This window comes from Gymnodraco acuticeps, unplaced genomic scaffold (assembly GCF_902827175.1).
Source record: "Gymnodraco acuticeps unplaced genomic scaffold, fGymAcu1.1, whole genome shotgun sequence".
NCBI classification, from domain to species: Eukaryota; Metazoa; Chordata; class Actinopteri; order Perciformes; family Bathydraconidae; genus Gymnodraco; species Gymnodraco acuticeps.
In genome coordinates this window covers 1813371-1835894 of record NW_022990010.1, presented here as the reverse complement: position 1 = coordinate 1835894, position 22524 = coordinate 1813371, and the positions used below count along the sequence as shown (strand labels likewise).

The following is a 22524-nucleotide window of genomic DNA, read 5'->3' as shown; positions in this document are numbered from 1 at the left end:
AGCATTCAACCCTTCAACACCAAAACAGCACGGCATTAGCACTACAAAGAGAAAAGCTAGAAGAACAACTGACCACGGACAAATCAATGCAAAATAAAATATAAATGTAAAAACAAAAAAACTTGCATCTGCAAAAAGTAAGTTTTAGTAGAGGACAGTTTTCTCATTATATGTTTGTGAGAAAATGTAAAATGTAGTTTTAAGAGGTTACAAAAACCCAAGGGGTCATGAACAAACTCAAGGGGAATATTTTACAAACGTAAATGTGTATTTGTGAAGAAGCTTGTTTTACGTACAGAGAATACTGATGAAATGGATAGCAAGGAGGAACAATATTCTCTATTTTCTGTCTTTTAACCACTCTCATCCCTAAAGCTGTTTCTTCTCTTCGTGTTAGCCTGGGCTAAAATAAATCCAAAACAATTTAGAAATTGCATTGCATCACACAAACAGATGAATTGCGCTTTTTCTTAACTCTGATTGCAAACATCTACCAACTAAGTAATGTGTGACGATCAAAACGTAATGTGAGTTTGACCTTTTTCAACCCCCTTTTCTTTCCTTATTCCTTTCTTCATTTAATCCTTAGCTTCCAAATGTTTAAAAGCAAAACTCAACATGTTTCTAAGAACAGAAAATTATTTTAATACTAAGATCAAATATGTTTGTCTGTTAAAGGATATACATTTGAAAAAGAATAAGCATACCCACTATGTAGGATCTAGACCTTATGTGTTCCAGTCTACCCCGAATAATGTATCTGAAATTGTATTGTACTTCCTGCAGTTTGTTTAAAATTGACACTAGAACATAATGGTGGAGATATTGTGAGAGAGAGTCAGAAAAGGGTAGGTGGAGAACATTAAGCAAAGGTGAAGACAGGAAATGAAATGTCTTAAGGCTTGGTCCGGAGCTACAACTGGTTGAAAGAATGATTGGTTTCAATTCCTTTAGCTTTGACTTTTTCCTCTTGCTGGGGCTCACCTTTTTCCCCTTTCATCATTGCTCGTCCGTCTGCCTCACTCCCCCATTCCATCCTGCTTTCCCAACCCTTGTCCCATACAAAGGTACCTAGAATTCACTGGGCTTGATCTATGCACAGACTGTGCATGTAGCAGGATCCAGAAGCCCATTAAAATTCATCATCACCTGCTCCTTCACAAGTGAGCGGCCAATTAGCAGACAGACTGATCAAACAGTAGGCAGGCTACGCCCCGACTCCCCTCTGAGTAATAGTGGGTGCGTTCCCAAACCTGACCGTCACAGTGTGGCAGATTTTCTGAGTTTCCAGGCAATTTAAAACCACCAAATGAAACGGCACATGCAGCGTGTCTGAATCCCCGTGTAGCAAAACAACAAAACCTCACTTGTGCAAAAAACGTAAAAACAATTAAACCGGTAAATATATTTCCTTTTTACATGGTTGGACATGGCTGAATCCAAATAAATATGGTAACGCTTTTTTTCTGCCAACAATTGTAAACGTCAGAGTGACATTTACACAGACTGCTTTTACCTTGGCTGACACTAGTTTTCTTTACATTGGAACAAATGATTATCAAAAATAAGATGCACCAGAGAAAGCAGGGGAAGAGGGGTTGGAGGCAAAAAAAGAAAAAAAAAAAAGATATACATGTCAGTACTGTGGATGCAAACCAGACTTGTAACTTGGCATACACAAAGAGAAAGCAAGATGATTGGAAAGGTTTCGGAGAGCGTAAGAGTGCTGAGAGATGGAAATAGAAGGGTGTGTTTGATTGGTTCCACCTGGTTGGGAATGGCAAAGGAAAATAAGCAGGATGTGAGTGTGACTGTGTTCGTGCACAAAGGTGTACGGTTAAAAATTAAGGTAATGGCTAGGTCTGGTATCATATGGCAAAACCAGAAAACAGCACTGTGTGTATTCTCATGTGTGTCTGCTGATTTAAACAGCCCAAACTGCAGCTTCATGGCTTCACTTCTGAGGTGTGACTCAATAAACTTGTTTTGTTTTCTGCTTCTAGAACAGCTCAGGCTTACTGTGATCTGAATGGTGTTTTTTTTCCGAACATAAGGATAGACACATAATTATTTTTCATCAACAAAAAAAATGATTATCATACCAAATCTCATCAATCACATTTACTCATTGGGATGCCACAGGGGAGATTTGCTACAGTAGTCATAGGTCTAAGACTGCAGCTGTGTAAAATACAAGCACACAAAGCGGGATAGCTCCCCATGATCTCCCCACAACAGCAGGAGCTGACAGTATCCCAGTGGCAACTTTGCCTTTCTTTGCTTCATACACTTGTCAGTCCCTCTCCAAGGACTCCCAGAGGACTGTGTGCAAGTCTTAGTGGAACCAGATAGCCCCCATCTTAGCTATTCAGCTGAGGCAGTGTAGCAACAGCCAAGGAGGTGTCACACTCGCTGCTAAACGCACCCTGTCATCGCCACCAACACACGCATGCACACGCACGCACACACACCAGATGAGAAGGTGGGGTTTTGTCATTCTAAATATGGTTTAAGTTAAACCTGTCTCTATTGTATCTATGAATACAAGTATGTGGAATTTAAAGTATTTGATTGTTTCAGAATGTCTGCATCCTGTTTAGTGTACATGTTTTTGTAAATGTAAGTTATGGGTATGATCAGTATGTGATGGGAGACGTAACGTGTGTGCATAGCGCAGACAAGCAATTAAGTATGTGGCTGGTGAGCACTTTGCTGTTGTCAATTTCCTTTCAACCGCCAACCCAGTAGTGTCAAGGCAGATGAGTTTTCACTAAGACAGAAAAAGCTGGTGGACAAAAGGCTTGTGTTTGTATGCATGTGTGATCAACAGGGACTTGCATGAACCTGTTTATGTGGAATGCTGCTATTGTGAGTGAATAATGATGTCTATTTGTACACAAGTTAAAATAGTTCATGATCATGTGTGTGTTTATGGAGCTTCATGACCCTTTGTTAGTAAGCATGTACCCAGGCAAGCATTACATTAGTGTACAAGTCATCCATGTTTGTTTAAATGTGTCTTATTCTATTTATGAGTGGTATCAATGCTGTTCATGCAGCTGTATTTTTCCACAAATTAGATCAACAGCTTTCCAGCCAAGTCACCCATCGTGGCGACCCATTTTCTGCCTCTCCAGATCCCATACCACAACCCCTCTGTTTAGTCGGGATGTGTCTCTTGTGCCTTGTCCTATATCCTATAATCCTTTGCCCCTGTTCCAAGAACCCAGGTTCAGCTATTGTCCTCCTCACCTGTTCTACACTGCCAACCGTGAGCAACACCCCCTGTTGTCTCCCTTCATCTTTGGCCAACCTTTCTCATTTAATTCCCTTATTTGTTCCTCTGGTTTGCTCCACTTCCATGTCTACATTCATTCCCTTGCTACATTCAATCATTATCCATTTCACTTCGCCCTTAACACCTTTCTCAATACAACCATTTTGTGTTTTCCTTGGATCTCTTCTCTCATAATTTCTCTCTATACTATTCCTATCTTCTTCCTAATGCATTAATGCCTTAATGCAAGGGGACCCAACCTCATTAAAGATAAAAAACAGAGAGAATGTACTGCTCTCTTCATCTGCTGCTCGTCTTGCACCTTTACCCTCCATCATCCCCACTTTCATCCCTCCTTCATTGCCGGGTCTTGCATGGGCAGGAGAGCTGCTGTCTTCCTCTAGGCTCAGGAGGAAACCTTGTTGAGCTGATTCCAATAACTTTTCATTTTCCCTCTGTTCCTGTGGACCGCCTGGGTTTGCCCTGTGCTCTTTCACACACACACACACACTCACACACATACTGTGTACAAGCACACACCATGTGCACATGCCTGGACTTGTAGTGGTCTGCTTGTTCCCTGTTTTGTTTTTTTCAATCTGTCTGTGTCAATTGTTTATTTTTAAAGGATGATTTTCACAGCAATCCATAAATACATTTGGTTCTGACTATGAATAACATATGTTAAAATAACATAATTTGAAGTTGGTGCTTAAAGCACAAATCTGGTGATGCAGACTGAAAGTTTGATTCATAATTGGTCGTGTCCTTAAATGTACTTAAACATAAGCTTACTGCTTACTCAATGTACATCAGTCGGCTATGGTATAAGTAGAAGTTCATACATTTCAAAATGTATCAAGTTTAAGGGCACCTGAGGCACTCACCCACACCCTAGTAGCACCCACCAGCAAGCTTCCAGGATGGGGGTGTGTTGCTAACAATAACCAACCCAGGATGCAGGGCCAGGCTTCCAAACGCTGGTCCAACACCCCACCACACTGCCTGTGGATTTGACAGCCAGGAAGGCCTAGCTTGTGCACTGCCAGCCAGCCAGCCAGCAATAGCTCAGCTTCATCCAGCCTTGGAAACATGGCAGATGGCGGCAAGAGAGAACAGAAGAGAAGGCAATGTGTCTGTGTGTGTGTGTGTGTGTGTGTGTGTGTGTGTGTGTGTGTGTGTGTGTGTGTGTGTGTGTGTGTGTGTGTGTGTGTGTGTGGGTGTGTGTGTGTGTGTGTGTGTGTGTGTGTGTGTGTGTGTGTGTGTATGTGTGCATGTGTGTTTGTGTGTGTGTGGTGACTGTATCTGAGGCATACAGAGACAGGTAGAACGAAAGAGAAAAAGTGGCAGTGTGTGACCACAAGCTTGCCTATAATACCATCCTCCATGACCTCTAAGCTACAGCAGAAAAAACAACAGGAAGAAAATGTATATATACCAACGGAAAAAAAAACATATATACACTGAACAAAAATATAAACGCAACACTTTTGTTTTTGCTCCCATTTTTCATGAGATGAACTCAAAGATCTAAAACATTTTCTATATACACAAAATAACCATTTCTCTCAAATATTGTTCACAAATCTGAAAAAATCTGTGATAGTGAGCACTTCTCCTTTGCCGAGATAATCCATCCCACCTCACAGGTGTGGCATATCAAGATGCTGATTAGACAGCATGATTATTGCACAGGTGTGCCTTAGGCTGGCCACAATAAAAGGCCACTCTGAAACGTGCAGTTTTGCTTTATTGGGGGGGTCTGGGGGGGTCCGAAAACTAGTCAGTATCTGGTGTGAGGGGTAGGATTAGGGTTAGGGTTAGGGTAATGTTGTGAATCGAGTGGCCTGTGTTCGTCATCCATAACATACGCCTGCCCATACCATAACCCCACCACCACCATGGGCCACTCAATTCACAACATTACCCTAACCCTACCCCTAATCCTACCCCTCACACCAGATACTGACTGGATTTCGGACCCCCCCAGAGGGAAAGGAGAAGTGCTCACTATCACAGATTTTTTCAGATTTGTGAACAATATTTGAGAGAAATGGTTATTTTGTGTATATAGAAAATGTTTTAGATCTTTGAGTTCATCTCATGAAAAATGGGAGCAAAAACAAAAGTGTTGCGTTTATATTTTTGTTCAGTGTATATATATTGCTGAATCTAAACTAGCACGTATAGGGACAAATCAATAAAAAGCCCACAAAGTTCAGTGGTTTAGTTATTTTACACCTGCTTATGCGTGAGAGTGTGTCTGGGTGACCAATCAATCTTTTTCATCTAGGGATCCTATAGGTTTCCATCACGAGTAAATAGCGGTTCAGCTCTTTCATGAATAGAGAGCTGATTAGTTTCATCAAATTGATGGATCCTTGATATACAGCCTTCAAACTGTCCATCTGCTGAAGTGAATATGGGTTATTTGAAGCTATGTCGTGCAGCTGCACAAAAGCTCTAAGAGGTTATCTACCACATTTTCACATATAATGTGGCTTCTTTAGAAATAATGAATCCAACAATGTTATCATATAAGGGCTCAGCAAATGAATGCCTTTACCAATTGTAGGTACAGATGTACATTTTTAGATGTTTCTAAAACAAAATTGAATATAATCACTAAGTTTTAAAGTAAAATCTTGTACCAAACATATGACCCAGATGAAAATGTTTTAGAGCCAAAATGGCTTTCCAGACTAATATAAGAACCCTACTTGCAGAAGTTTTAAGCAAAGCACAGCCCTTTCTCACTGGCAAGTGAAATATAAAACTCCAAGGCAAGATGTCATCACAAAAAACCTGAGGAGCTTGCGGACATCCACTTTAATGATTTTTATTGTAGTTAGGCCCTCTGCACACTTTTTGATAATGCAGGACTCACCTCGGATGATGGACAGCTTGGCATTGACAGTAATCTCGCCCTCGGTGTTCTCAGCAACGCACTCATAGATGTTCTCATCCCGCGGTGCTCTGAGAGGCTGGATTCTGAGTACGGCGCCGGCACCCTCGTCAAACTCAATGGTCTGTGGGGTAAAGCACATAAAAGGTTAGGTTAGAGCAATGTGGGAAACCCATAACAATACTGTGTTGAACTTAAGTATGCCTCTGAAAGATGAGTTGTGGTGTAATTCTTTGTATTTGCAACCGAGAAAATGAAGTAGTAGGTTTTCCTAACAAGATACCTTTGTTAGGAAAGGTGAAATCTTTCTATTTCAAAGCATATGGCCTTTATATATATATTAGTGCTGTCAAAATTATCGCGTTAACGGCGGTAATTAATTTTTTGAATTAATTGCGTTAAAATATTTAACGCATTTAACGCATGTGCAGAATGGCCCGCCCCATACGTGCCACCAGTGGCAGCGCCAGGGTATGGCTGGGGTAGGCTACACCCATACCAAGAAATGGCTTAGCCCCACCATGAAAAATGATGTTAAAGGAAGCAAAATAAAGTCTGCCAACTCGCGCGGAGTATATTGCACAGACAGCAGTTAGTAAGATTGATTTCAGTAGCCACGGTTTTGAAAACTTTTGTCACGTAGTGATCGTCTTCTCAATAGAACATCTTTGATAACGGCGTGGTGTTGTTGCAGGAAGTCCCGACGGAGAATACTTTTGCTGTAGTACAGGTAACACATAACTGGTACGCAGGTTATGTGTGTAATCTGAAATGCGTACCGTCACTTGTGTCACAAAGCGCATTTGCGTACCGACGTACTTGTGAAGCTTTTCCAGAAGGCGGTTAGATCACCGGACGACAGAGTCGGTCTCCGTGTGCACAGACAGGGCTGCTGTTAACGTCGGTCTGTACAACGGAATTGTGCCAAAACTACGCCAGCCGGCTGCGGAGGGAGACTCCCCCCCCCCCTTCACTGGAGAACTGCGCTAAAGCAGCTGATCGTTCACACTCTGTGGTCACTCCACTAGCCGCCGCCGCCCCCCCCCCCCCCTCTGTCGACTTTCCTGAAGTACTCCCCCGTTGATAGAAATCAACACGTAATGAATTAAGACCCCACGGTTTGATGATTGATTGATGTGTGGGTTGTCTTTCATTTTGACACGCAGAAAAATGTTATAATAAACATAGATACTGTATGTTAAATGGATATATCCGCCTTCTTTCATTTATCTTTCCATTCCCACAACAATATACATAAATAAATGGCATATTTTGGACATAGTTCGAATGGTGATTAATCATGATTAATTAATTTTTAAACTGTGATTAATCTGATTAAAATTTGTAATCGTTTGACAGCCCTAATATATATATATATATATATATATATATATATATTCAGTACTGGAAGGAAGCACACACACAAACGCAGACTGATATCTCTGTGTGTGCTGTGCTCGCTTTTTCATGTTTTCATCTCTTGTTTTATCTGCATGTATGCCCTCTGTTCTCTGTAAAGCCGTTGTTTTGAACCTTGTTGAAAGCGCTTTTCAAAAACAATTTCAGACTACACTCAGAACGTGCCTATGAACATAGAGTAGAAGAAAACTGTAGTCATAATAAAACTCCCCTTCAAAAATGAACACATCATAGAAGAGCTACTTAAATATGAACACCCTTTATGTTTGATTTATCAAGATATAATACAAAATCATAAATGTTAAAAGCACAGTGACAACACATCTTTACTCAAACCTCATTTTAAATTAGGAACAAAGTATTGTATTATTTTTTGCCAAAGCATAGTAGTTAATACAACTGAAAACATGTGAGGAGCCACAGGTTTGATCGTCCTGGAAACCATATCAACATGTCCTGAAGTAGTAAGCTAACTAGAATTTAAATGGTGGCAATTCTGATCCCATTAACCCTTCTTAATACATATAGCCAGTCATTTAGCTAATCTGTTTTGCTCTAATTTTAAATGGATGACTTGTTTCAGAAGATGTTCATCCTGTCTGACAGTCTCAAAGCAAACCTACATTTCCAACATCTATCGTTCTTCACAGGAGCTTATATCATCCCGACGAAGCCTTCACTACTGAGATCTCTGAGCAAAGCATGACTTTGAGACACAAGTACAAATCTTCAGCCGCCCTGCTGCTCCACTGCTGCACATCTCAGGGCTGAGCCACTAATTAGGCTAAAAACACTGCAGAGCATGGCATCATGATCGATATCAAAGCAGCTGTCGAGAGGGCAGAGCAGGGAGAAAAATCACAACTACTTATAACCCCCTTTACAAATGTTTAATTTCATGTTAAACGAAGGAGGGGAAGCGTCCGTTCTGGCAGGCTCCATCACGCCCTTGGCTTTGTTTCCCACTTAGCATGCAGAAGCAGAGAACGAACAAACACAATGTGTCTTTTTATTTTGTCCTCCGTTGAGATGCTGCGTCTCCCACTGTTGTTGATGTTGTTGTCATTTTTTTGGACTTTTTAGCCCCCTCCCCTGTGGTTGCCTTCATGCTGCATCATGTGCATGTCTATCTCTGTGCACCGCAGTCGTTAACGAAAGCGACTTTTTAATTAAGAGACATTGAGCATCAATCAAGACTTTTAGATATGCCATCTGGGAAGCCTGCCGAGAACTGAACAACAAACATCATGAATAACGCACAGACAGACGCATTCACACAGACAGGGCGCCATGCAGACAAATAACCAGTCCTGTACAAAATGTGACAACAGAGACAGAGTCAGTGAATCGCAAAGAGGACAGAGAGGGATGAATGAGAGGGTCTTCATTGCGTGACTGAGCGACTGTAACCATTGGTGAACCTGCACATTGCTCAGAGGTTAGGGAGTCCTGTCCATGAGAAATTGGTAGTTGTTGTCTACAACTCTCTGAAGAAGTATGAAGAAAGCCAACAAAAACACCCTTTTATATGTATTCTAAGCCAGTCTGGGAACTCAGCTGCAACAGAAGGCTCTGCCTGTGTGAAAGTGGTATAGGGCAGCTTTCGAAAAGCATGTGTAGGCTGATGGTTAAAAAAAAGGGACAAGTTAGATTTTCATTGTATACGTATTGCATGTGATTCCGCTGATGTAGTGCAGCAGGGGTCTTCGACTCACCTCTATACGCTGGGAGTTGACCTTCTTGCCTTTCTTGTTCCAGCTAACCCTTGGTTTGGGGTCCCCCGTTGCCTGGCACACAAAGGAGACCACGCCCCCTGAGACGCCAATCTGGTCTACGGGAACTTTAATGAACCGTGGCGATACTAGAGGAGACAAGGCAAGGACAGACAGAGAGAGGGAGAACGAGAAAATACATTAGCACATAAAACAAAGTAATTGGGAGTACATTTCTGAAACGACACCTATTTCCACACACAGACACTCACACATATCTATAATACCACACAATTTCCACTCCACAAACCCTTCTTTAATAAAGGTTCATCTTCTTCTCCTTCGTCTTCTTCTTTACCTTGTTCACACTCGATACCACCACACACCCACACACACTGATTTGCAGCAGAGCGATGTCTTCAAATACAATAAATGATGGGAGATAGCCAGTTTGAGTTTTGGAGAGACACATAATAAATAGCTAGATAGACAGTTGGAATATACAGACAAACAGTCAGATTGCTCCCTATCTACAGCGAATCAGAATCCTAACTCTGGGATACTTGAAATTCGGCCATTAAACCGGTCTCTTTTTCTGTGACGGCAGTTTTTTTTTATTTTTTTTATTAGGCCACGTCGTCATCCTGAATCATCCCCAGCAGTACACACTTGGTTTGAATTAAAGAACGTTGCTTTCCCTCTTTGAGTACCTTGATTTCAGTGCAGTGTAATTCTGTGTGTAAATCAATCACAGCGCTGTGAATTGATATGCTAATGTTGTGCCAAGATGCTGATGATTAGGAGCTCACAGATCTCTCCATAGGGAAAATAGAATCTGGCTACGACCAGTACAATAAACCCCTTCAAGAAAAGGGCATTAGGAAGATGAGGCAGTGAAAGAGGGGTTTTGCTCTAATTTGACATTTGACAGTGTTCAGAAATAAGTGATTTAGCTGGTTAATAGAGTATAGGATTGACACAATCAGTTGTTCTATTCTCAATTTCACCACGCACACTAAACATCTTAGCAATCATATTTTTGATTTTTGAGAGAACTCGTGGTGCTTAAAATTGTAACTCTTGTCTTGGTTAAAAACAACAAGCCTGATAGAAAAAGAGATAAAGAAAACAGAGTCTCCTGGGGAACTCATTAAATCTGAATCATACAGATATTTGGAGATGATCAAACGGCCGGCGCATAACGTCAAATTAATAATTAAGGGACCAGGGGCCGACACCAGTCTCCAGGCGCCGATAAACACATGTGAAGGAGAGTTCCTGCATTCATTATCGGGTGAGGAGAGAGAGTCACTATTTTAGAGAGGGCAAGAAATAGAAAACCTTGTAATAAAAGAAAGAAGAAGAAGAAGTGTGTACTGCCTCAGGAAGCAGAGGGCACTGCATGCTAAGATTATCGCCGTCATTTGACAACCAAAATAGTTTCAGAAGGAAATATTACTCCATGTCAGATACATTAACTGGTTTAACTGGTATGTTTTCACAATTTCCTCAAACTGCTAGATGTTTTCCAGTAGAAGAGACTCTCTAAAGGATGAGTGCACATCACAACAAACAACAGCATGTGTGCGCCAGTGTGAGACACACTTAACCTCGAGTTTTACAAGCTTAGATGTCTGCGAATGCAAGATTATCGCTGAAAACAATATGTGCTCATTATGCTGTCCATGGTCAAATGAAGCTAACAACTAAAAACAACTTCAGTCTATAGTCAGCAGCCTGGGTTGCTCACCTGCGGATGAGCAGATCTACTCTTATCTTGCTTTGATTATTGCCTCTTTTTGGTATTTTTCCTTGGTCATTTGAGGCATATGTAGCTAACAGGAGTAGAGGGCTACAATACATTGCCAGGTTTAAAGTTGTAATTCCCACAGTGAACACAGTATTGTAAGACTTTAGAATTAATTAATGATATGGTTAATAAATTCATCATTCTGACAGGCTGTGACTGTCGGACATTGACAGACAACGCGTTGGGCTACATAAATCAGCCAAGGGGCAAGGATGAAACACTTCAACGTTTAAAAGAAGTATTAAGGACTGTGTAGTGAGAAATCATTTGAAATGTTGAAAATATTGATTCCTGGCCTTCTGATGGTCAAATGAAAGTGTATTGATTGTTACATCCTTGAAAAATGTTAAATCCCATATCAAAACTTACTCTAAGAAAAAATTACGTGTTTAATTCCAGGATATTTAGGAAGGCTTTTGCAACCTGAAACTCCTCTGTTAACATATTCAAATCCCATTATAACGTATATATTATTGATCATGTAAGGAAGATATTTAGGTGAGGCCAGTTTTGATAATGGTTTGTAGTGTCAATAGGAGAAGCTGCTCTTTCCAGTTTTTATTCTTAAAACTTAACACAAATGTTGCTCAGTCCAAAATGGATTGAACACACAAGAAATATGAAATAAGACATAAGAAATTATAAATCTGCAAAACAAGTCTATAATTGAAGTATTGGCTGAAGAGGTATTCTCCACCTGTTGCATATGTGTTTTTAACTTGTAATGTATCAATAGGAGGTGCATCGTTAACACAACTGACTTTCTTCAAATGTAATACATGTAAACGATTACTCACCAGAAAAAAGAGCCCTAAAATAAATCTAATTATACTTCCCAGGAGTACATATTCTGAAGGTTGTGGGGTGATATGAGCACTGCAGCTTTCATTAGCATCAAGTAGTAGATCTGTATTTTTCTGCTACATACAATAATCCCTTTTGGCTTTTTACAATCTCAATTTCCATTCTGAAAGCGAACAACACAGCTTTACACAATACTGCTCCTCTGCATTTGACCTCGCCTCACAATGTGCCCTCTGTCGAGACAGAGGAAGGCTTTACAAAGAGCAGGCCTGTGGCAGTGGTTCTGCACAAGGCCAGCACTCTTTGATTACTTTTCCCCTGGACCTTTCCACATGTCCAACCAGTCGCCTTTGTTCCTCTCCTGACTCTTGATTTAAAGGATGAAAGAGATGTACAGTACAATACATGTTCCAGCCTACATGTGTGTTTATGTCTAGACCAGGGATCTCCAACCTTTCTTCATCTGAGAGCTACTTTGAAAAAATGAAAGTGGCCAAGAGCTACTTCCATCACATCGCTTAGATTTATTCACATAGCGCTCATCAGTTGAATTAAGCTACTTTTGTACACGTGTGAAATTGCAATACCTAAAGCTTATCAAAAATCTTAACTTCACATCAAGGTCCAAGAAAACGACAATTGCTCACATATTATTATGGCCCACATAGTAAATACATCACCTTAATCACCACCTTACAAGCATCTTATGGCGCATGTGCAAAATAATAATAATTTTCACAGATAGTGAGATGACTGGCACTGCACCATAGAGGTGTATGCTGGAGTGTACCCACTTAGGTTCACTCTAATAGAGTCATTTAAATGTTGATCAGTCAGTCTTGTTCTGTATTTAGATTTCATAACATTCATGTCAGAAAAAGCTGCTTCACAAAGGTGTGTAGAGCCAAATAAAGCAGACATTTTCAGTGCTGCTTGGTGAATGCTCTTATAGTTTTCTAGGTCTACAAGGCTCCAGAAATGTTGTGAGTTTTGCTGAGACTTAAGCTGAACATGATTCATCTCCACAGGATTGACACTGAACAGTTCAGCCATCTTCTTCTTTTCCTTCATCTTGACATGAAATTATAAACCATAATAAATCAATTGTATAGGTCTAGCCTCCTTATATCTGTGTGAAATTGTTCCATCCTCAAAAACTAAAAACTAATACTTCTGCAGTCTAGCTGCAGCTTCTAGCAACGGTCTTCTGTTAAAAGAAGGACACTGAATGTGGCATCACAAACATGACTTAAGTCTGAACACAGCAGACAACAGGAGTATTTACAACAGCATATAAAAACAAAAATACTGCATGTGGTTGCACACTTACATTCTCTGTCTCACTGTTACATAAATCCCATGAATGTATGAGATTAAGTTAGCTTCATCATATCTCAATCAGTGAATAAGTCAATAATAACATTTCTTTTTTCCTACTGCCTTCACAAACTTTACACAAGTATTTATCAACTGAAAATAGCAAGAGGACATTCATACTCTGCAATCCAAGACTTGATTAAATCCACCAAAAACCTGACATGGTGCTAACGCGAGTATTTTTTTAAAACATAAATCCATGTGTGTCTGAGCCGCAGCGACACGGACTGATTCAGATGCATTTATTGTAGTCGGATTGTTTCTACACAGTCTGTGAACCGCAAGCGGCGAGCTACTGAAAAGCTGCCCGCGAGCTACCGGTAGCTCGCGATCGACGTGTTGGAGAACCCTGGTCTAGACAGACTCAGGATTTTCTCATAACGTACTGAATATATAGTTTCCAAAGGACGTTTTTTAAAAGCTAGTGAGCTAGAAGTATGGTTGAAATGAAACACATTGAAAAGTAGTGGTTGACAGGAAGAGGAGTACAGGAAAAAGTGATGAGGTCGGTAGGGGGAAAAGCTACAGGAGAGGAGGTGACAGGAAGTTTAAGAACTAGACAAGACCTTGTGAAGAAGGGCCGGACAAAAAGTGTTATATATATCATAAAAAAATAAACAATAAAAAACGTTCCTGGTTTGTATTCTTTCTTCTGCATCAATTTCCTCCCTCTACCAATAGTGGAAGATTCTTACCGATACATGCCAAACACTGTGCCATTGAACTATAAATGATATCTTCTTCACAAAATATTGACTTTACAGTATATTATGCACTAATCACGCACACTGTTAAGCAAAAAAAGAAGATTGAATAACCAAGCTGTGAGAAAAAAGAAAAAAAGATAATACTGCAGTAGAAAGCAGGAAGCTGGTCAGACAGTACCAAGTTGCGTGTGAGAGATAAAATCCCTTTAGGACAACATTTATATGCTTTGTCTATTTTAGATTATTTTAAGTCAGTTTAAAAATTGTTAGAACGTCATCAGAATAATGTAACTTCCAATGAACCCAGGTTGGGTAAAGGGTAGAGACAATGGCTCTGGGCCAATGGATGTCTTCTATAGAGCAATCACTACAGGTATGCAGTGTGTGATTGTGTGAACTCTAATGAGCATAATTAACCTTCTTTTCAATTTTCCTCAGCTCTGTGCCTCTGGGCTTCTGCTGCCAGTTACCATTGACTTTAAGCCTTTCTTTCCTATGGAATTTGAACCTTGGTATGTAGCCAGTAACAGTAATTGCAGGGTAGAAAAGGTTGAGTGATGTTGAGGATTAAACTGTTTCAAATTCCAGTGAAGGATGGCATAGACCACACTATATTATCTATACATAATAGGCTTATTCAGAATGGTTCATGCATTGGCTGGATTCAGAATCTACATCATAGAAACAAAATGTTGACAAAATCTCTCCTTTTGTAAGGGATCAAACATGTGGCTTTCCTGTAATAAGGACTCACCCTTTGAAGGAGCTGTGTGCAGCATCTTAAACATATAATAATATATATTTTTAATATTTAATGTTAGTTCCTGGTATCACCTAATACTAGCATCACCGTATAGTATGGTAGCCCTTTATCTCAATCCAGTGGTGGAAGGTGCTGTTGTACTAACAAGATAAAACTACAATTATAAATTAAACCTGATGCTTCCTTTTTGAGAGCTTCATCTAAAACCACTCCCTCGACACATTTGGTGCAGTAAAGAAACTTTGTGACAGCAATGTAGTTTATATTCTGTTAAGTAAGGCTTGCTTTCACTTTTTTATAATAATTTATTGGCTTTACATTATAGGTCTGCTAAGTTACAGTAGTTAGACAACTTTTTATAGTAATTTAAGGACATACATTTAAAGGTCACCTATGATGCAAAATCCACTTTTTCATGTATTTTACACATAAACATGTATCCCCTCTGTGTAAAGAGATTCTGAAAGTTTCAGGAAAAAAGATTCGCTAACTTTCTGTCCTGATCCATTTATATAAAAACCTGTCTGAAAATGAGCTGATCAGATTTTGGCCACTGTATGATGTCATAACGATGTTTTTGGCTTGTGTAACCATTAGCCAATAGAGAACCGCAGTGACGCGTCCTAAAACCCGGAAGTAAGTTAGCATTTTTACCAAGTCCGGTTCCTTCGATAAAAAGCAATGCAATTTCTCCATAGGATTTTGGAAAATGGCTCCAAATAAGGTCTGTGTTTGACACAAATTGAAGAGACAGATCACGTTTTGTTCTACGACATTAAATACATCAGCAGTGACCCCGCTGGTGATTTTTGAAGAGTTTACGTGTCTGAAAAACGATGGTTGTTAACAAGTGGCTGAATAGGACTACAGAAGTTGTCTAGGCCGTTTTACGTCATTACACCGAACCCGTAAAACACTCCCGCTAAGTTTGTTTGCCCTGTTCTGCTTGAAAGCAAGTACCTGCCTCCTGCAAACTGTTCAAACAAACGCTTCAACTTGTACAATTTAGAATCTGTACGTTTGAATATGGATCTTAAGTTGGCGTGACGTTGAAGCAGCGACCCTGCTCTATAGTTCGTTCATAGCATAACGTTAGCATTTTGCTTCTGGCGACTAGATTTATGATTCGAAAATTATAAAAGTAGGGTAGACGTGGATATTATCCGGCTGAACAAAACGTGATCCGTTTCTTAAATGTCTGTCAACCACAGACCTTATTTCTAGCTATTTTCCAAAATCCTATGGAGAAATTGCATCGCGTTTTTGAAGAAGGAACCGGAAGGAGTTTACTTCCGGGTTTTAGGATGCGTCACTGTGGTTCTCTATTACCAACCAAGGTAACCCCCCCCCACCTTATCACCTGAATCTCCTCCTAGAGCACCATTGTGTTCTTTTTAACCAAATATCTCGCAGAGGGGCGTGGGGAGTGGCTCCTTATTTTCATCTAAAGTAACAGACAGAGAATCAGCACTTCGAAACAGGGCTGAAACAGAGGGGGTTATGGGATGCTACAATGCATGACCTGTTTGGTATTTCGAGCAAAACACTTCAGAGACATATCTGAGACCTATTAATATATTGATGAAAAACAGTATATTAGGTGACCTTTAATGTGGACAAACTAGAATGTACTCTGATTTGTGTGCACATAGATCAGTGTTACCCAAAGCACAGAGCTTTTGAGGTTGGATTCCTGTTGACACCTATTGTACAAATGTATTCACTTTCTTTTGCTGTAAGGTACCTTGTATAAAAGTCTCCAAAGGCTGTGCGTACTGTTAACAGAGATGACATTGAAAGGACATTGCACCCGCAGTGGCCATTTGTCCCTTCCACCTAAGTCTCTCTCTATTCCCTGAGCTTCCCTCAGACAGACTGAGGTATGGCACTGCCCAGATAAGCACACAAGACCTGTGTTTATCTGCCTGGCAGGGGGGGCATGGCCTGAGCTAAAATAACCAGCAATGGGGGCCAGCTATCTTCACAAGGCCCTGAGAATAGAACAGATCAACACAAACACGATCATCTAGCAGGAGGGGGGACAAAAGCTCACACTGTGCACACAGAAGTTTTTTTAGCTAGTACAGCTACCACCTGCTATTGGCCGCTGCCGCTGTTGGACCCGATAAGAAAGGATACACCAGCTATGTGATTATAGAGTGGCAGAGAGTGGGAGGTGGATTTGTGAATATGAGACGGTTTCATTTACACTTATTTTCTGTTTTCATTTGGAGGGGGTGGACGAGGGGGGATGGTACAGGCTTTATGACTAATACAGTAATTGATGGAGAAAAAGCTTCTTGGGTCATAAATTGTAGCCATTATCCGCTGAATTAGCAAAGTGGGAGACAAAATGACGCACATCCATTCAGTCATTTGCACAGAAAGGCCGAGAATTGGGGAAAAGGGCACTATCCATCTTGCTAGAAATAGGTATCTTTACAGCACATAGAAACCATTTTTCCCCGCAATGTCGAAAAATAAAAATTGGTACTATTAGTGCTACTGCTAAGAGCAAACTAATTTCGTTTTCTCCTGCCAATCATGTGGCAGTATAGACAGAGGGTGCGGCAGGGTAAGTATGCAGATGAAAATTACATAAATGTACTTTAGGTTTAACTGTCATACTCGTAGCTACTTTGGATAAGAGCAACTTGTTTGCCGTGTATATATTATTTTTCCTATATTTTCCTCCCACTACTTTTTCTCAACAGACCTATCCTTTGCCTACTAACAAATATAATTTTCTGTCTTTTTTTAGTAGTTACAAAGTTACAAAGTGGATGAGAGCAACATGAGCGACTGTGTGTTACTGATTTAAATTGCATTTACTACTTAATCCTTGCTGAGATCAAATTTAATTTTCATATTACAAACAGCAGACACATGACACACACTCTCATGACCGTCTGCTTGGATAAAAATAAACAGCCAATAACTAGAGAACGGATACATTTGCCAACATGGGTGCACAAATCTATTTTTCATGTTAAGTCTAACGGGAACTTTTGATATTTAATATTGCTTTTAATATTATTTATTTTGGGACATTTCTAAAAAAATCCCCAGGTCAGAAGTAAAAGACCAAGTCAGATGGACTAACAGTGCAGACAGATATTGCCGATCTACAGCCATGTGGACCTGTAAGGTGAGGAGATTTAACCAGCTTGCAGTATCTGCCTAACAGCTATCCAAAAAGACTCAGCAGGCTGCTAAACTGCTTGCCAGTCTGTCCTGAACCTGACGAAAAACCCTACCAGCCATCACACACACACACACACAAACAAACAAACAAACAAACAGACACACTCTCTCACAACCGTGCACACACCCTCCAGCCCTCAGCAAACCAAGCCCCATCAATCAGAACCAATTCTAACAGGCTGCCTGGGCAAGTGCCATCTCTATGGAAACCAAGCCTTTACTCTAAAGCTGTCCTGCTTTGTCTCTCGTCGGGAGGTTTTCACACGCAATCACTGCCAACAAAGACTGCTGTAAAAAACTTGAACCGGGCGAGAAAAAGAGAGAAAGGAGTGAGAAAAAAGGTTGGTCAGTCTGTCACCAATTTCTGATGGACATTTGTGATAAAGATGGATAATGCAGTGGTATAAACATATGCCAACTTAGAAGATGAACAACAGGGCTAGCCATACAGTCCACAATGTGGTATCTTTTATGTGATCCTCTATCGTATAAACCTCCTTTTGTAAGAGGGCAGTCCATTTATGTATCAGCTAATATAGCACTACCTATGGACATGTGTAGCATCTACAAACCTAAAAAAAGAGCAGTACACCTTACTTGTATAAGTGCAGCTGTAATACTGTGGTTGTGCTGATTTCCTGATACTGCTTAAATGCATGATTGAAATTAGCTTTAAAAATAATAAAGTCAAGATTTAAAAAAAAAAATGTACTGCCTACATTAATCTCAGCTGTAGCCATATTGCACAGGGCATGTTTGAGTCAGGATTCCTTACCTTGGCTTACTAAGGGTAAGGGTTAATGAAACAGTTGCTTTTCCAATTAAAATATAAGGAAGAAAGGCTAATTGGGACTTGCTCTTGGGCATCTGGGGTGCCATGCAGTTGTGGAAGCAGTCATAAAGCGCGTTTGTGCCGCCTGGACTGTACAGGCAGTTCCCACTGAAAACTGTCCATCTTGTAACATCAAAACATTTCCTAAAATTATATTTCCTTGCAGCAATTTAATAAAAAGGCAGGATTATTGTTGCCTGTTGAAATATAATTCAACTTGCATTTTATTCCTACGAGTCAAAAGGCCCCATTTTCAATTATCATCACAAGACAATTCTCAAAGAGATTGATTTCCACAGCCAAGACATTCAATTATGTCACACCGCTTGAAAATGATTTCAACTTGTTTTGAGAAAACAGAGATTGAGGGGCTCAGTGGTACATGCAATGAGTAAAGATGTGACGTTTTCGTGCAAACCATTCCCCATTGCATCATGCAGTGGGCCATCTATGTCGACTTCACTCCAACCAAACTCGCAGGACTCAGGCTTCTCAGTCCATGAGGGACTTGTGGCAGGATGTGGTAACCCAGTATAAAATAAGTTCTGCAGTTTGTACCCAGAGGTGAAAAACGTTGCCGAGCCACACTGCTGTCACAGCGAAGCTCCATTTCTAAAAAGAGTGGCAAACTTGTAATATGCACAAATTGGTCCCATTGAAACCTTTGTTGAAGGCTAAAGAAAAAAGTAATACACACTAAATATCCTTCCGCCAACTGGAAATAAATAGGCTCAATTCCTCAGTGAGAGGGAAGGGAAATTAAACCTAAGTGCGTTTCTGATTTCAAATCACAGAGCACACTGAGGAGGTGGAATTGGAACAATTGTGTGTCATTTAGAGACTAACGTGAGGCAATTGACACTTGTTGGCTGGTTAAATGAAGAGGGCAGCTCCAATTGCTTAAATTGTTATAGGTCAGAAAGGACAAGAATAAATAAAATAGAGATCAGACACTCTTCTTGCTCAATGCTAAGAATAAAATAAACAAAGACAAAAACTGAATTGTTTCCTGCATTCTCCAAACCAAGTGAAGTAAGGACACCTGTGTAGTAGGGATGCACGATAATTATCGGCCCGATAATTATCGGTCCGATATTAGGAATTATGACGTCATCCCGATAAACCCGATACCAGTATTAATAGCCCCGATAATATACAATATATTTTTTGGGTAAAAAAAAAAGAAAAAATACTGCGGTGTGGGTGGATTTGGATGAGGGGCGCTTGTTTTTCACTCGGCTCCTCCCGTTTGGCCAGTACTGTGGTATTAGTGGTTTAGGAAGAGGGGAGTTTTTCACAAATCCAGCGCTCCCTAACTCATGCCTGGCTGTGACGTAAATGGTGTGCGGCCGTGAAGCCAGGACAGTAAACAAACATGTCGTCGGTGGTATGGGCGTTGCAGCTATGTGCAACTCAAGGCATATGCTCGAACCGGAGCTGCCTGGACGCTGCAATCATGTTGCGCACTATCCGTGCTGAGTGTGCTGACTTTTCGTACAATGTCCCACTGTCTGGCTTCCTGCATAAAGTCAAGTGCTCGGCGTAGTTGTGGCGAAATGTCGCTCCTCTGTTTTCATTTAAACAGCTCCGTATATCCGTTAGCGCAGCTAGCTAGCACCAGATGCTAACAACAACAATGCACGTAAGGTCTCTCTCTCGCTCGCTCGGGCCACACATACACACACCCTCCCGGTCCTCCAGATGGCCAGTCGGTGCCTGCCGGTGAGCGTGGAAGTTTGGTCTGCCACAAGCGGGCGGCAGGAGCGGGGCTGTCAGCATCAGCTTGTAGATGGTATTTTAAACTCGATGCGCTCTGAAACTACGGGGCGGCCCAGGAAAAAAAATACACATGCGTTAATCGCGTTAAAATAATTAGTGGCGTACATTTTTTTTTTTTTATCGGTTATCGGTATCGGTCTTGAGAAGCAGGAAGTTATCGGTATCGGTATCGGTTTCAAAAAACCAATATCGTGCATCCCTACTGTGTAGTCTGAGAAAAGAGGTATGAGAAATTATCGGACCAACTGCCCGGCATTGAATCACTTTCTTTGGTGGCCTTCAAAAACCTTTGAAGATATGAATTGTTCTTCAAAGCATTGAAGGCATTACAATTTTGAAAGCCACCTTGGTGATGTGTTGAATACCTCTATGTTGAAGGAAAAAACTGAGGGATAGTGCCTTCACGCACTTCAATCACTCCTATTGTTCTGTCAAACTGAGTTCATATAACATCGCTCAAACTACTGAAGCATGTTAATGAAAAGAAACTGAGGAAGAGCGAAGATGGCAAAGAAAAGAGATATAAGTACCACAAACGCTGCGGCTGCACATTTGGAGGACAACTATATGATCCATTCTGCTGACCAAAACGTTGCTTTTAGAGGTACATTTAATAAAATAACTTACAATGCCAATTTCTTCCTGATACGATCGCCATACCATGCTATCTTTTGGAACCAATTTGAGTGTATGGTGTCCTAGTATCTCTTTGTATTGAGTCATATGGACTGCAGCTGCCCTGTTATCGAGGGTTTTGTAAATTCTTGTAAACGTTTAAAATGGTAAATGCTCACACCTGGAACTATTTGATTCAATTACAACATACTGTTGATTTTAATGGCAAATTATCAGCCAAACTTGTAGGTCTTTCCAAAGGACGATTAACAAGAACGAAAGTTGTTTTCTTGCACTCCTCTAAATTGTTTCCCTCTGCCATCTGTAAGTTTACAGCTCTGAGAATTCAACAACAATTCTCAGAAAGTAGACATTGCCAACAGGCTACTTGAGGCAGGGATTCTACCTGTAACTTAATTAAAAATGAACTTGTTTTCTTCTAATTTGAGAGAAAAACAGTGTATAGAGATAGCATGGGGCCAAGCACACAACAGCAGGATGCACGTCAAATTGAATATGACAGAATTAACTTGACAGTGTTGGCTCAAATATAATTTGAACGGAAAAGATAAGGAGCGAGGGAGGGAGAAGGAAAGACGGAGAAAAACAAGGAGAGAGAAACACAGACACAGAGACGTAGGCAACAAGAACAAGAAAATAACAGCTTTTCATACTTTTTTTCAATTGGCAACTTCAAAGGAATATAAATAATTGAACACCCTCACCCCATCGCTGTGAGTTCTGGCCAATTACTATTAGGAGTAGTTTGTCAAGAATCCTTCTGTTGAGGAGGACTCAAAAAGGCCAAAAGAAATCAGAAGTCAGAGGTGAGGAGGAGGTGACAGGCACAAAATAATGCTGACAAATCACTTTTGTCAACAAACAGTTATTGTCAAATAGAACCACTTAACAAAAACAAAAAAAAGAAGCAAAATATGGAAAATTTAACTCAAAAATGTAAGTGAGCAAAAAATGAAGACTTATTAAAACATCAGGCATGGGCAGGGGAACAAGAGTGGATTTTCCTCCATTTACACCCATCCTTTTTACGCGCAGTGAACTGTGCGTGCGTGCAAGTCTGTGCCCCAAAGCTCATAAATAAAAATAAATGATATTAAAAAAATGGTATTCATACATCTAATAACTTGAGTAACGATCTACACTTTAAAATATGTACCAATACTTTTTAATCAGCTTCCCTAAACACGTCAGAAACACAAAAACAGTGATAGGTGTTTAAAGTCTAAAATGAAACGGATCTTTTCAGAGCTGTATTTTATTCAGTTATTTTAAACACTTTTATCTAATATACTTATAATA

The 22524-nt window shown here is 40.4% G+C and overlaps 1 protein-coding gene across 16 annotated transcripts in view; it reads right to left on the bottom strand.

Moving 5' to 3' along the window:
• Positions 1-22524, bottom strand: part of ptprsa (protein tyrosine phosphatase receptor type Sa) — a 242357-nt gene that overhangs the window by 104797 nt on the left and 115036 nt on the right. For all 16 annotated transcript variants that reach the window (XM_034213083.1, XM_034213086.1, XM_034213088.1 and 13 more), the window contains 2 exons: positions 9317-9462; positions 6165-6306 (listed from right to left, as the gene is read on the bottom strand). In XM_034213083.1, coding sequence (XP_034068974.1) covers positions 6165-6306; positions 9317-9462 — 288 coding nt within the window. The remainder of the gene's footprint in view (positions 1-6164; positions 6307-9316; positions 9463-22524) is intronic.